We start from the raw sequence: 14,194 nt of genomic DNA, 5'->3' as shown, positions 1-14,194 counted from the left end.
AGGAAAAAAAAATTTCAAAAGTTTAAAATTTCCTAGAAAAAAACAGAAATTTTGAGATCTCTGAAATTTTCTAGAACAAACTTGGGAATTTTGAGTTTCAAAAAGTAGAAAATGTTTGGCTTTTCAAACTCTGAATTTTCCTTGTTTTTTTCTATAAATGTTCTGAGATTAATCTCAAAATTTGGGTTTTTTGGAATTCAGAAATTTCCTCGTCTTTCTAGCACATTTCTGACATTGATCTAAAAATTCCTGTTTTTTGGCGGAAATGTTCTTTTCTTTCTCCATCTACAACAGCCCTAATACGCTAACATAGTAAATTCTTCCCTCCTCATGATTTGCCATTATTTTTTATGAATGTTGCAAAAGATGACAGTGTTTGTGTCTCTATTCCCTGTCCATGGACCGGAAACTAATATTCAAAACAGTTAAGATTGAGTCTTCTTCATTCAGTGATAACCTTCATGCCGAAGAGTGTTGATGTCAGCGCAAGTTCTAGAGCTGACCGAAAAAAGTTCGGATGGGATTTTAAGACCAGTTAGGCTTCTATTCGGACTGGAATTTGTCTGTTTCCAGTGGCTGGAGAAGTCTTGGTTCACCTCCTCCCCTTGCTAGATTGCTTGTGGAAAACAAGGAAATCCTTTGGCAGTGCTAAGATGAAATAGTGGAAACGTATATTTTGAAGCTGCTGTAGCCTTTGGGTCACTCCTGAAACCGGAAAAATAGAGTCACAACTTAGGGGGTTGTTCGTGTTTGTGGGGACACAAAACAGGAAAAAGGATTTTAGATGTGATGAGGACAAAGGAATGCCCAATACCAACAAAGACCTTTAAACGCTATTTAAATATTTCCTAAAAACTACAAATAAACGCTGTTAAAACAATGAGCTGAACCAACACTTGGCAAGGTTTTTTACGGGGCCTATCCTTTAGAATCATCTGCTCTGTGTTTTGTCGTCGGTTGTCACGACGTCCCGCCCCTGCATGTCCACAGGAAGCGTCTCAGTCTGTGATGTCCTCCTCCAGGTCGCTCTCGGGGGAGCCCCTCTGTCTGTACTCCGTGGTGTTGGACAGCCGTTTCCAGCTGCAGGTGTCCTTCTGACTCCCCATGCTCTGCGAGCGTCCCAGCTGGGCCAGACGCTTGGACGGCGTCCTCTCCTCCGAGTCGTCGGCCACGCTGCCGTGGGCCCGGTCCGAGGCCGGCTGATGGAAGTCGTGGCGCAGGTTCTCCAGGTTTAGAGCCCAGGGGCCGAGCTTCTGCCAGTTCACCCTCTGGAAGGCCATGATGCAGTGCAGGTTGCCGCCCACCTGTCACACACGTTGTTCAGAGAGGCACCACTTCAACGTGGAACGCAGCAGGGCTCCTACGTTGTACCTTTTTTATTATTGGCTATTTTAAAAGTTTGATTTAAAATAGGCAAACTCATTTTAGTATAGGAAGAACCCAAAATTATGGTGGCTGAAAAGGAGGCCTTCTATTCTCAAAGACTGGGAGCTCAACAAAAAATCAATAGTACAAAAAAAACAGTGGTAACAGAAAAAATGGTCAAAAAGAAGTAAGGAAGGAAGGAGGATAGGAAGAAAGTAAACCAGGAAATAAGGAAGTAAGGAAGACGAGGCAAGAGGAAGGAAGCAAGAAAGGAAAGAAGAATAGAAACAAAGACAAAGGAAGGAAGGAAAGAAAGAAACAAAGGAAGGAAGAAAAAAGGAAGGGAGCATAGCAGCAAATAAAGGGAAAAGAGAAAGAAGGAGGGAAAGACAAAGGAAGGAAACTAGGTAGGAAGGAAGAATGAAGCAAGTTGGACATGAAGGAAGGAAGTAGAACAGGCAGGAAAGAAGTCATGAAGGAAGGACGAAAGAGAGAAAAATATTTTCAATACCAATACAGATCCAATATTATGAACAACAACTAAAATCATTCGCAATATCCCGACTTATCCAGCCACTGTAGGAACCCTGATGAAAATGTACCAAGCGTTAGAACAGGAACCTTTTTGGTCTTGCGGCGCTGCAGTCCCCTCTCTGTGTGGCGGATGTCCAGGTAGTCTGGATTCTGCGTGTTGAGGTCGGTCACGATGTCCATCCATCTGCACAGAGAAGGTCCTGATCAGCAGCTCAGCAGGAGAGATGGTTACATTTCCCTACTGAACCGAAGAGAAACCTACTTTTTACAGTGGATCGCTGGATGTTTCCTACTGGGCTCGCCGATTAAGATCCAGTGCTCCATTTCATTTGTGGGCAGAGGACCCCTTCACACAGGAGACAAGCAGTCAGTCTCTTATGACGATGTTGACTGAAGGTCTTTGGACTCAGAAACGCTGAAAGTGATGGCATTCTTCTACGAGATGAAGAGTCACATGACCAACCTGTAGGCCTTTGCTGCTTTCAGTGGCGTAGCCTCAAAGCCCACTGGGCAGAAGTAATGGTTCTGACAGTGGTAAATGTAGGCCATGGACTCATCCTTCAAGCCTTGGGTCAGCTTCATCAGCGCACCTTCAGCTACAGAGCAGAGAGCAGCTGTTACTCCTCTAACATTACTCCTCTAGCAGGTCTCCGCAGACGGGAAGCTCACCCGTTTCTCCAGCCGTCTTGTGTTTACCGTGAGGTTTGTACAAAATGTAGGAGCAACCTCGCACTCGGAAATTGTCGTTGAGTTGCCTGAACCACCTGTAAGGAGGAGTTGGGGAAAAAGGGATCGGACCGCTTGAGAAGGTGTAATAAATACTTTTCTTTTGCTAAAAACTAAGAGGGAAACCATTTGTGTACCGCATCAACGTGGCATTGCCGGTGAAGGGGCCAAACTTGATGTCTTCGAAAGGCGGCTGGAAGCCCAGAATGTGCAGCGCCTCCTCCTGAGAGATGGGCGAAAGGCTAGCCAAGCCAATAGTGAACATGAAGTTAAACGGAGACGATTGTTTTCACACATAAAACTTTCATATTCAGCAAGTACAACTCCATATTTCTTACACAACCAGACAGCTTGTGAGGGGCTGATTTCTCAAGATCAACTTGGCATTCACCCAACATCTACATACTGACCAGGACCAACAAAAAATTCCCCTATTGTTTCTTTTTCATAAACAGCGGAAATCACTTTACTTTTGATTGCTACTGTTGAATAGTTCCTACTGTTAAATGGAAATGTCACGACCCAGAAAGAAGGCACCCATAATTTATTGTTTAGCGTCAATCATCACTGCCCACAAGAGATCTCTGCCCTTCACGGTGACACGACACAGCTGGATCTGGTTACAAGTAGTTTGGTTTTCAAGCTGTTTAAGGTTCTTCTTGCTCCTGCTTTCATATTGGTCCAACAGGATAAAGATCTAGGATCATGGAAAAACATTTAACAACAACATGCCGATGTTGTTTTCTTATTGTTTGGACTCAGGACTAACACCTTGATGGTCCAGAGTCTTCATTTTAATCTTGCGTAGATTCAAGGCTTCCTGAGTCAAGATGTGACAGTGTCTCTGCCCACAGACTTGGTCTGTCACCCCACTGTTTGCCAGATTAGCGACTTTTTCGGTAAATTTAGCGCACTCACTACAAGAGCAATTGTAATCGGCAGGTCCAGATTCCAAAAATGCATCTGAGCATAATTTGGGTGTTCTTAGTGCAAAGCTAATTGGATTAGATATTGAAAACATGGGCAGGGTTCAGGAGTCTCGCACTAAATGAGACCGGAGCGACTCCCAAGCCGCTCACCTTCCTGCACCCAGAGTGCTGTACAGGAAGTTCCAACAGGACACCAGAGAGGAGATGCCACAAGACGTCTTGTACTGCGGCCGGCTGATGCAGTACCTGCAGGAACAGAGACGTAAAGGGTTAATGTGACGGAGAAACGTCGTCTCACATGAAGCAGGTAGAACGGCTCAAATAAACATAAAGATAAACAAGGAGGCAGAAAAAAAACAAAAACACTAGTTGATAAATAAATTCAAATTTATAGTAAGCCATCAGACTGTCTGAAATGGATCTACGGTATTTAAAGTATTGTCCAGTAATAACCCCAGCCTCTTATGTAGCCTGCCAACAGTGCCTAGCAGAAGTGTTCAGAGTTCTTGCATTTTTCCACATTACAAACACAAATTTCACTACATTATTCTCATATTAGCCTACAATTACAAAGTGGATGCAATTATAAAGTGGAGCACATTTTCAACCTCTTTCATCCGACACCTCTAAATAAAATCCAATTACCTTTTTATTAGTACACTGGTCTACATTTGTATAGTTTAATTTATAAATGCAGCTTTTTTTGTGCCAAATGTAAATGTCTGAAACACATGTAAAACACTAATCAACAGTGCATATCACCAAGAAAATACTACCACATTATGATACATGGTGGCTGCAGCAGCAGCAGCATCATGATCAGCAAAACAGGCAAAAGATTTCAGTCTCTAGGCTGGTAGAGACATCCCAACAAAAGACTTTCAGCTGGTATTGTCTCAGAATAGCCGAATACATACAATGTTTTTTCAGATGTTTTATTTGCAAACGATTTTTGAGAACCATGCATCAGATTTCCTCCTCTGCACAATTATGCACTAACTTTTGTTGGTCTGTCGCATTAAAAATATTACAACGTTTGAGGCTTTAAGGAGGAAAGTTTTGTGTTTTCCAGGCACATGGTGCCAATTTAGAGCACAATCAAGTAACTGCGTTAACTGCAGTTGTTATAAAATGCTGTATATATCAAATATGATTTAAAAGAAATGTTAACACCTTGAAATTAGGCCTCTGTCGCTTTAAGAACTCCTGCTCTTTCTGAATCTGCGCCTTCAGGAAGTCCTCACAACATGTCTCTGCTGGCTAGTCTGAAGGATCTGAGTGAGGAAACTGCAGCTCGGAGGAGGAGCTGCGTCTCAAAGGCGGAGCTAGGCCCAATCAGGTGTTTTTCACAGCTGAATGGTTGTCATGGAAATTAAAGGATTTCTCACACATGCTTGAAAGAATCAAGAAAACACTCCAGTTATGTTTTGGATGAAGGAATAACATTATAATGATGTGGAGCTAAAAAAAAGAAAAAAAAGAAGTGGATTTTACATAATATTTCTCCTATAAATTGGCACAATATGATACATTTTAAAGAACGTAAAGGGAACTGCAAGTTTTTTGCTGAGACGACAAAGGAACAGAGTTCAATGTTACCATCTTCTGAGGTCCAGCACTTTCCTCTGCTTGATCTCCTCCAGGGATGCAAGAACAGGGACATCCTGCAGATTCCTGCTGGGTCTGTCTGAAGCCCTCATCTTCTTAGAGCTGCATTTCTTCCCATTGCCTGAAAAAAATAGGGCACAAGATTATTGGACCAACACTGTCCAATAAGTATAGAGTTGATATGGAAAATGTTGAACTAGCATAACGACCATACAGCCAATTAAAGAAGATAATTATGGTAAGCTCACTGGTTCTTATTTTCCTAGTGAATACAGTATTAAAGTCCGCTGTGTCAATCTCCCAGGCCAGAAGAGGCTTAGCGTGGCCGGAGGACACCTCATCCACGTCGCAGTCCCCGTCTGACCCCACAGGACCCCCTCCAGTGTGACCGCCGCTGAAGTCCGAGGAGGCTTTGGGCTTCCCGAGAGGGGCCCCGTCCTCCTGCTTGTTCCTGGCCACCTTCGGCGGACAGCAGTACACGGAGGCCGCTTGGTTCAGCAAAGCGTAGTCGGAGCAGACCGTGTAGAACTTTTCCCGGGAGTGCGTGACCGGGCAGGTCCACTGCAGGTGAAGCTCAGCACTCGAAGCCCGCCTCAGCCTCTCGGCGTCCCGGGCGAGAGAGCTGATCAGCCCGTGGTCCTCCTCCTCCTCTCCATCCGCGGGCCTCCGCAGCTCCGACTGCTCCGCGGGCCGGGGGAGATTCGCTCCTTGACCTTCTGATGTGTTAGGCATCGGGGCGCTGCGTGCGGTGATGGGGGTGGCCGAGAAAGAGGGCGTCTTCTCTGGGGATAAAAGAGCAGAGCTGGAGGAAAGATGGAGGTGGTGTGGCAGACTCCTCACGCGGAGGTTACTTTCAACACATGAAAACAGAGATCCGACTCAGTTGTTTAACGCACAGCAAAGCAACATAATGAAAATAATTTAACAATACATTACCTATAGCCCAATGTAACGGGGTTAAAGGTATTAGGAAACCAGAGAAAGAGCCCGGCTAGCCCGCCTGGTGCTAGCTGTGCGGCAATTAAACATTAACTAAACATCATGTCACCTGTGAAGCCGCAGCTGAGCGAGCGCAGCTACATCCCTCCTACTCTGGAGTTAGCTGGCATAAACAATACCCTCTAGTCGACGTGGTGGGTTTTTTGTTCTCTCGGCTGTTTCTAGGGACCCCGGAGGTCAGCTAACTGCTCGCCATTTTACACTGACATTTACCGAGCAATAACTCCGCCACCGTAAACAATTAACGCTGAAAATCCCGTTACTTCGTCCCACTGACCCGTATCTTCCTCCCAAGCAGGCTCACGGGACTGTACCATTCCAGAGACAAAATGTTGGGGGGGACCCAAACAAATATTTCAAAAATAAAAACTATAATAAATGGAATAAGAATAATACACGCACATCTAGTTAACATTTCAAAGCTTTCTAGTTTGAATAATATGATTTTTTTTTATAACGTTAAATTTAAAGTAAGTAGTATTTGTACATCACTGTCGTCGAATCTCACCCCCCGCCGTCAGTTCGTATTGCAACGGGTCCACATTTTTAAACCAATCACAAGAAAGAACTCAAGTGGGTGTTTAAACTTTAAAGCATACACTGAGGTAAGTCAGGTGTTTACTGACAATACTTTTTAAACGGTAGAAGTATAAGATAGAACGTATTATACTTCCTCAAACATCTTTAAATTGGCAAAAGGGTAAGTTTATTAACATTTTCAAGCTACCGCGCAGCAAATGATGGGTTGTGAGAGCTGTCAAAGATTGGGTTCTGCTTAGAATTATGCAGCTTGACTTCTTATCTATTTTTGTTAACATACAACCATAAACTGTAATGTGTATTATTGAAGGGGAAAAACAATGCATAGATTCCAATTTATTTTGAAATAAAATAACTTTTTTTTAAAAGGTTAGTCGGAATAAAACGCGATAAATATTTTCACACAAAACACTTGATTTTTATTAGACAAAAAGTGGGAAACAATGTATTCAGTAATTTTCTTGCCACCTTTCAGTTATGTGCTAATTTGCTAGTCTACTTCTAAAATATGTGGATATTTATGGGTGTATAAATATATGAAGCCTTTCAATGGATGTGAATACTTTTGCAAGGAAACGTAATTCCTAATACGCGACAATGTGCATCATGTTTTCTTTCATCTGTGAGGCTTTTATTAGGAAATTGTAAACTGGTAGGTGTAACATCTTAGTGAGCCTGTACAGGAAAAATTGCAACACTGGGATCAAACATTAGCTTTGTAACCAAAAAGACTACACTTGTGGCTTATTGTTTACCAGAGAACAGAACAGTGCAGTCTTCAATGATGTTAGAGCTATAACCTGACATTCTCGCTGGACAAAAATAAGGACACAGAGGGACGGATTGAACGGAGAACTCTGCCCAGGGACAACTCCTTATCTCTGTCTCCGGACCAGTTCTAACGTGCTCCTTTGCAATTGCATATTTATTACATTGAGGCCTGGTTAAAGTTACAAATCATTTGCCTAGAAGGAGCAGCAAACAGAAAACACAGAGTCTCTTATTAAACAATGGTGTCATCCTGCATTTCCAGTTCCTGAGATTCTCTGGGTCAGCTCCAGACCCCCTGCGAGTCGTAGACTTCAGTTTTCGTGTCCCTCTAGGTCATAAAACTTTGAACTTTAGTCTTTGATCCACTCTCCTGCTAGGTGTCAGCTCTTATCTCCAGGCCGTCTGTCAGCTTGCTTCCTGCTTCTCCAAACGTCTTACACATAACACACACATTCCGAGAGGAGACATAGATTCTCACAGTTCTTAAAGTCTCCTAATCTTCAATATTTATATTTGTATTCATCTAAAAACCTAACAAATGACCTTTAAGGAACGAACCACAAAGGCCTCAAAGATCTAGGAAAGTTTTAAGCTCTTAAACTGTTGCAGGCGGTGGCGCTGCACCAAGAACCACTGAAGGAAATGACAGAAAAACCTCAGGAGAAGACAATGTAAATGTAAACAAAAATGGAGTAGTGTCAGATTTTAGCAGCTAGTGGATTTCTTTGTTGTCTTTGGTAAAAGAACTAGACTTTGTTTTGATTACCCAGAATGCCCAGGATGCTATAGTCCTCATCCTGCCTGTGGATCGCTCTCCTGTCCACAAATGCATTCAAAACGCACCAGAGTTATATTTTCAGGCGATCAGAGTCCACGTCAGAAATTCATTACGCATTCACACCTCCCCAAACAAACCGGACTTTCTTAGCAGACAAACTAGAGTTCTGTTGAAGCGGATTAAACATGGCTGCTCTGAATGCGCCATAAGTGTTATATGATAAATGAAGTTGGCATAGTACATCCCATGACAGAGTGCTTTTTAAAGTACGGGTACCATCGTCTGTAGAACACACAAAGTTGTGTGTCCATAAATTATTTTATGACGCCCCTAGCATCTTGACACCCCGGGCAACCGCTGATGTTTATATAATTGTTTAGACTGGCTCTTAAGAGACTTAATTTGACAACGATTACATAAAACTTAGAATTTTTTCCTTTCCATGGACGTTTGCTTTGTTTTTATCACCTTTAAGATAAGCTTAGAAAAATAACACTGATTTGGGGGTGCTGTAGTGGCGCAGGGGCAAAGAACCAGGCCACGAAGGAGGCCTTAGTCCTTGTGGTGGTGGTCGCAGGTTCGAGTCCCGGCCTGGTGACATTTGCTGCAGGTCCTCCCCCTCTCTCATTACCCTCTTTCCTGTCGAACTACTTTCAAATAAAGGCCATTAGAGCCAACCCCCCCCAATGATTTACTTCTTGGTATGTTTGGCGTGTCCAGGATCACAACAAGGTGAACCATGGCAAACAAGTTGGTGATCATCGACACAGACTGCGGCATTGACGACGCTCAGGCCATAATGATGGCCTTGGCGGCGCCCAACCTGGAGGTCCTGGCTGTGACCTGCGTGTTTGGGAACACCGCGGTGGAGAACGTGTGTCAGAACGTTCTGCGGGTTCTCTCTGTCTGCGAGCGCCAGGGGGTGCGTCAGTTGGAGCAGAACCTGAAGAAGAATTACATTCCAATGTTTTAGAATAAAAGTTTACAGTCCTTATTCAAGGCTTTCCGTTTCCCGTCTTTTCTGCTTTAATTCCTGCAGATTCCAGTGTTTCAAGGCAGTGCTGGTCCTCTTGTTGGAGTCAGTAACCCATTCAGTGACCACTTTGGAGTTGATGGACTTGGGGATGTGATAGAAGACAGAGATCCACAGTGGAAGGAGAAAATTCAACAGGAGCACGCTGTCGATGCCATGATTAGATTGGCATCTAAATATGAGAATCAGGTGAGAAGTCCCAGTATTTTTATGTGTGTGTGGGCGACTGACGTTTCTAAACCCCTAACCCCCACAGGTCTCCTTGGTGGCCCTGGGCCCGCTCACCAACCTGGCGCTGGCCGTCAGACTGGATCCACGCTTTCCCCAAAAGCTCGGAGCGCTCTTCATCATGGGAGGAAACATGGAGGGTAGGGAAGCAGGAGTTCAAATGCTGCCATGTGTGAGACGACTGGCCTCGAAACGCTCACTTCTGTTACTGCAGGAAAGGGGAACGTGACCGTCTGTGCAGAGTTCAACTTTGCAACGGATCCAGAGTCGGCTTACATTGTTCTAGAAGAGTTCATCTGCCCTACTTACCTCGCTACGTGGGAATACTCTGGCAGAAATGCCCTGACTTGGGTAGGCTGATCAAAGAGTGTCTTGTAAGACGATTTTAGGCTCCATAAGTGTTTCCATGACAAAAATAAGAAAAGTTCAAGGGGCACGAATATTTTTGCAAGGTATCGTAAATGAAAACTACACTGGATGATGATGTTACGATGGCATATTATGGCCAGATAGATTTAAAAAGGAGTAAATTTCTGCCCCAAAAAAACGCATTTCTTTTTTTTAGATTAATCTCAGAACAGTTTAAGTTTAAGTCTTAAATGGTTGACTTTAGAAACTCAGAAAATAAAAAGAGAGAGAGAGAGAAAAAAAATCTATTTTTAAAACTTCAGTGTTGAAATTAATCACAGATTTAATATTTCTTCGATTAATATAAAAATTTTGTTTTTCCTCTCAAATTTTTGACATTTGGAATTCAGAAATGTCTTTCCAGAACATTTCAGACTTTAATCTAAAAATTCCACAGTTTTATTTATTTTAATTTTTTTGCAGATCTTTTTTTCCAATCTACCTTTGCCCTGAAGCGCAGTCGTCTGACCCAACAACCCACATCCCATTGTTTCGCAGGAGTTCTTTGAAGAGCTGGTCAACCAGGACTTCCCGGCGGCCCGCTTCATGAAGACGGTGACGTCGAAGTGTTGGGCCTACTCCAAAGAAGCCATGAAGAACAAGAGAGACGTGTACTTCGGGCCTGGCTTTGTCTCTTACGACTCCTACGCGATGGCGGCCTGCGTGGACGGCGGCACCGTGCTGGAGAGCATTGAGTGCCCGGTGCGCGTGGAGCTGCAGGGCTCCATGAGCCGCGGCATGTTGGTGCTGGATCGCACAAAGTCTCTGAAGAAGAGCCACGCCGTGAGGGTCATGTCTAAATGTGATGTGAAGAAGCTTGGTCGGCTCCTAATGGAGTCCCTCAAACAACCGCGGAGGAAGTAACCTGTTCGGCTGTAAGGTTTATTTTTCTTCTGACAATGCCTTCAAACGAGGGACAAACTTTACAAGGATAAAAAAAAGTTTTTTTTTAGCTGCTAAACAAGGGTTATCATGAAAGACAAAACTTTGCGTTTCCTATTTTTAGTTAAACAAGATATGATATTTCAGTGAAAATATCACCCTAAAATTTTTTTTTTTTTAAAGTAATCTGCTGTGTGTTATTCTTGGATTCACTTGTTAAAGCCATTTCATTTAGAAAGTTTTGGTGGTGAACACTTAATTTGTTATTTTTTTAAATTGTGCCTTAAATATAACATAGGTATTTAAATCACATGTAAAAAAAAAAAAAAAAAAAAAAAAAAAGATCAGTTTTAGATTTTAAAATGTATCCAAGTTCATCATAAATTTCTTCTATAACAAGCGAAAGATTCCAAGAGGTGTAGTTTTTCCTTAGTGGTCCAGCAGAGGGCATTGTTGCATCATGCCGACATGTTTTTATCTTTTTGAGGAAGAGGAACAGCACACACTCTGAGGAGAACCAGCAGCTGCACCCTTGCAGCACTAGGCCAGATTCCAGACAGTATTTCATAAGCAAAAATAAACATCCAGACAAGAAAATCTAAAGATGATTCCTCATAACCAGAGGAAGGTTGATGGGTCACTCTGCCCTTATTTGTGCTTAAAGTACTTATAAAAATATCCTGGAGAGAAATGGTACATGCCTTCAGGAATTCAATGCATCATCAATTCTTCCTACCTTATTCTACAAAAACATATTGAAGAATTGATTCTAATAAAATAAATGCATTAAAATGCACATAAAAGTAATGATGGAAAATGAAATGTAACTTTTACTCCACTTGTGTTTATTTGAGAGGATTAATCTTTTGTTTCTCTTCATAAACAAGGACTTCGGTTTCATACTCCCTTCTTGCAGACATTAAATATGTAAACTTTAGGGAAATTTAAAAAGAGAGCTAAAGAACATTATATGTCACAGTTGGCTTTGAGGTGTTCATTATGTTCATAAAAGACAGATTGGGGGAAGAAGCTGTAGGGTTTTTGCAGTAACTGCCAACCTGAAGGTAAAAGGTTTAAGCAGCTTGTGTCCAGGATGTGTGGGGTCTGCAGAGAAGTTAGCTTTCCTCTAGTTCTATTCAAAATAACAGCGGTCCAACATCGCTAATCAGATCAGCCACGGTTTGAGGCAGAACTATTTCAAAACTTAAATAATTTATTAGCAAAACTAGTCAAAAGGTCAGTTTAAAAAAAATAGATAAATAAAATAGAGTTGTCCTCAATGACATTCATTATGGGTAAAAAAATAAATAAAAAAGTGAACAGGTAAGAGAAGTAATGACTCAAGTCTTACCTGGAAAGCAAAAATGCCAGACAAAAAATGTTTTTCATGAAAAACATTTAAAAACCACGATTCCCTTTTCTTTTACTTAAGTTATTAAGACCGGGTTCTGGTTCCATCTTGCTTGGACTTTCTCTGCAGTCACGTTTCTCAAAGACATTTTTAAAGGCTTTTCTTTGTGTTCCTGTAATCACTGAAGTCTGATGAAGGAGAAGCAAATTTGGTCCAATGTAAACTTTAAAAAAAAAAAAAGTTTAAATTCATTCATATCTGTTATGTGATCATCTGTGCTGATAATTTGTCAGATTTGTAATCATTTAAAAATTGTTTCAGAAGCTATACTTCTGATGCTTGAGGCAGATTATCACATTATGAACATATTCTTGTTATTCCAAGAAACTTCTTTACCCCGTATATTTCTGTCAGAACTTGTACAAACAATTCAATTTAGTTTATCTATTTAGTGCCAATTCACAACAAATGTATCGAGACACTTTACAAAAAAACCCCTGAGTAAATCAAGGAAAAAAACCCAGATTTTCTGCTGAAATCCTTTAATTAAATTTGCAGACAAACAAAGGCGATAAGAATACAGTTCAAACCCCAAACTGAGGAATTTAGTTTTACTTGATCGCAAGACCAAATAATTCCAGTTTAAAAATGGACAACATAAATGTTCCTAAAACTTTTATGGGATGGGTATACAAAAAAAAAATAAAACATCCAATACAAATCCAATTTTAGATTTTTTTTTTTTTTTAAAGATCCCTTCTGCCAATAAAAGTGCAGTGATCCCGATGTGAATGACTGTACGTTTTGGCCTCTGAAATAAAGCTTTCTTTTCTTTTTTTTAATTAAGAAACCAATAAGAACTGAACTTAGATGTGGCTTCAAATAAGTTATTTAATACTAAACCTTTAGTGGCTCTGCCACGTTTCTGAGAAGGAATGCAGCATTAATAGCCTTTCTACGGCATTCGCGCACTGCCAAAAACACACATTGCCACCAAGTAATTTTGATCTAGTTTCCAGTGCAAATATCCCGTTACACTTGAAATAAGAAAAAAACTAACTTACAAGAACATTCTCAGCAAGATGACGGTAAAAGCACTAGTACTTTTTCTTCAATATTAAGGAATTATTGGCTCAAAACAAGCTTCTTTTTCTTGCTGAAAAGTTACTTGTAAGTTTCTTTTTTCTTATTTCAAGTATACTAAGATATTTGCACTAGAAACCAGAACAAAAAGGCATTGTGTTTTTACAGTGCGCTTATTTCAGGGGTCTCCTGTTAAAACAAACCCAAATAAAAAGTTAGCATCACTGCCCTCAGGAATAAAAAAGCTGCAGAGAAATAAACGTGGCGCTCATCCATGGCTCCCCGTAACGTTGCTGTCTGGAGGAGGGGGCGGGGCTTCTCTGATAGTAAAAGACTCGTTTAGCGTACGGGTAACTTTCGCCAGCTGCTGTTTAGTTGCTGGTATCAGACGAGCCGGGCCAGGGCTCGGAGCTGCGCCTGGTCAGAGTGGGAAGCCACGCGCTCCAGGGGTTGAAGGTCCTGCTCATCTCCGAGGGAGTCGTCGGCGACGGGGCGGCGCCGCTCACCAGAGTGGTCAGAGCAGGCGAACCGGTCGACGGCGAGTACGGGTGCAGCGTGGAATCTGTGCCCGTTGACCAGATGGAGTTGCTGAAGGGCGTGGTGGCAGACCACGGGCTGCAAGTGTTTCCCAGGAACGACTGCGGCAAAAAAAGCAAAACAAAAACAATGGAGTCACTGAACGGAGCGAGCCACGGTGGTGACGGAAAGCGCCGTGGTGGCGGGGAGCTTACGGCCGTCGGGGCGGTGGGCGATCCGGAGCTGCTGGGCCAGGAGTGCAGGGGGTCGCTGCTGGGCATGTCCCAGATGGCCGGGGTGAACTCGGGCCAGCTGGGCTGAGGCTCCGAAGGCTTTGGGAGATTCATCCCACTGAAAACTAAAGCAGACGCACGAGAAAGCACGGCGTGATTTTGGCTGGCTAACCGTGTTACGCAACATCCTGGTGTTGGCTCGGGATCAGG

At 42.5% G+C, this 14,194-nt stretch overlaps 3 protein-coding genes across 7 annotated transcripts in view; 1 reads left to right on the top strand and 2 right to left on the bottom strand.

The window, feature by feature from the left end:
- Window positions 1-154: 154 nt before the first annotated feature.
- On the bottom strand, window positions 155-6,479 carry LOC114151430 (basic immunoglobulin-like variable motif-containing protein). Of its 3 annotated transcripts, none has more exons than XM_028028624.1 (10): window positions 6,099-6,479; window positions 5,411-5,944; window positions 5,154-5,283; window positions 3,705-3,800; window positions 2,763-2,867; window positions 2,569-2,663; window positions 2,363-2,495; window positions 2,162-2,245; window positions 1,987-2,083; window positions 155-1,304 (listed from the first exon to the last, which is right to left on the bottom strand). In XM_028028624.1, the coding sequence occupies exons 2-10, from the start codon at window positions 5,892-5,894 to the stop codon at window positions 999-1,001; spliced, it is 1,530 nt and encodes a 509-aa protein (XP_027884425.1). In that variant the 5' UTR covers window positions 5,895-5,944; window positions 6,099-6,479; the 3' UTR covers window positions 155-998. The 3 variants fall into 3 exon arrangements, with proteins under 3 accessions (XP_027884425.1, XP_027884424.1, XP_027884426.1); XM_028028623.1 differs by having other exon boundaries at window positions 6,211-6,479; XM_028028625.1 differs by having other exon boundaries at window positions 5,411-5,939; window positions 6,211-6,479.
- Window positions 6,480-6,725: 246 nt separating this feature from the next.
- LOC114151432 (inosine-uridine preferring nucleoside hydrolase) lies at window positions 6,726-12,104 on the top strand. Of its 2 annotated transcripts, none has more exons than XM_028028627.1 (6): window positions 6,726-6,766; window positions 8,971-9,172; window positions 9,290-9,472; window positions 9,540-9,651; window positions 9,726-9,862; window positions 10,418-12,104. In XM_028028627.1, exons 2-6 carry the CDS (start codon window positions 8,990-8,992, stop codon window positions 10,781-10,783), a joined length of 981 nt encoding a protein of 326 aa, XP_027884428.1. In that variant the 5' UTR covers window positions 6,726-6,766; window positions 8,971-8,989; the 3' UTR covers window positions 10,784-12,104. The 2 variants fall into 2 exon arrangements, with proteins under 2 accessions (XP_027884428.1, XP_027884427.1); XM_028028626.1 differs by having other exon boundaries at window positions 6,760-6,861.
- A 573-nt stretch (window positions 12,105-12,677) lies between these two features.
- Window positions 12,678-14,194, bottom strand: part of tmem131 (transmembrane protein 131) — a 38,302-nt gene continuing 36,785 nt past the window's right edge. For both annotated transcript variants that reach the window (XM_028028621.1, XM_028028622.1), the window contains exons 40-41: window positions 13,967-14,109; window positions 12,678-13,873 (exon numbers count right to left, since the gene is read on the bottom strand). In XM_028028621.1, coding sequence (XP_027884422.1) covers window positions 13,607-13,873; window positions 13,967-14,109 — 410 coding nt within the window. In that variant the 3' untranslated portion in view covers window positions 12,678-13,606. The remainder of the gene's footprint in view (window positions 13,874-13,966; window positions 14,110-14,194) is intronic.

The sequence above is a fragment of the Xiphophorus couchianus genome, chromosome 9 (genome assembly GCF_001444195.1).
Source record: "Xiphophorus couchianus chromosome 9, X_couchianus-1.0, whole genome shotgun sequence".
Classification (NCBI taxonomy): domain Eukaryota; kingdom Metazoa; phylum Chordata; class Actinopteri; order Cyprinodontiformes; family Poeciliidae; genus Xiphophorus; species Xiphophorus couchianus.
This window is presented reverse-complemented; position numbering and strand designations above follow the sequence as displayed.

Bases quoted from the DNA above. Each gene is read 5' to 3' on its own strand.
- LOC114151430 (XM_028028624.1), bottom strand. From the start codon at position 5,894: ATGCCTAACACATCAGAAGGTCAAGGAGCGAATCTCCCCCGGCCCGCG. The intron at 2,664-2,762 runs GTACACAAATGG...TCCTCCTTACAG, and splicing joins GGCAATGCCACGTTGATGCG to GTGGTTCAGGCAACTCAACG. The intron at 2,246-2,362 runs GTTGGTCATGTG...TCCTGTGTGAAG, and splicing joins AAAGCAGCAAAGGCCTACAG to GGGTCCTCTGCCCACAAATG.
- LOC114151432 (XM_028028627.1), top strand. From the start codon at position 8,990: ATGGCAAACAAGTTGGTGATCATCGACACAGACTGCGGCATTGACGAC. The intron at 9,473-9,539 runs GTGAGAAGTCCC...TAACCCCCACAG, and splicing joins CATCTAAATATGAGAATCAG to GTCTCCTTGGTGGCCCTGGG. The intron at 9,652-9,725 runs GTAGGGAAGCAG...CTGTTACTGCAG, and splicing joins CATGGGAGGAAACATGGAGG to GAAAGGGGAACGTGACCGTC.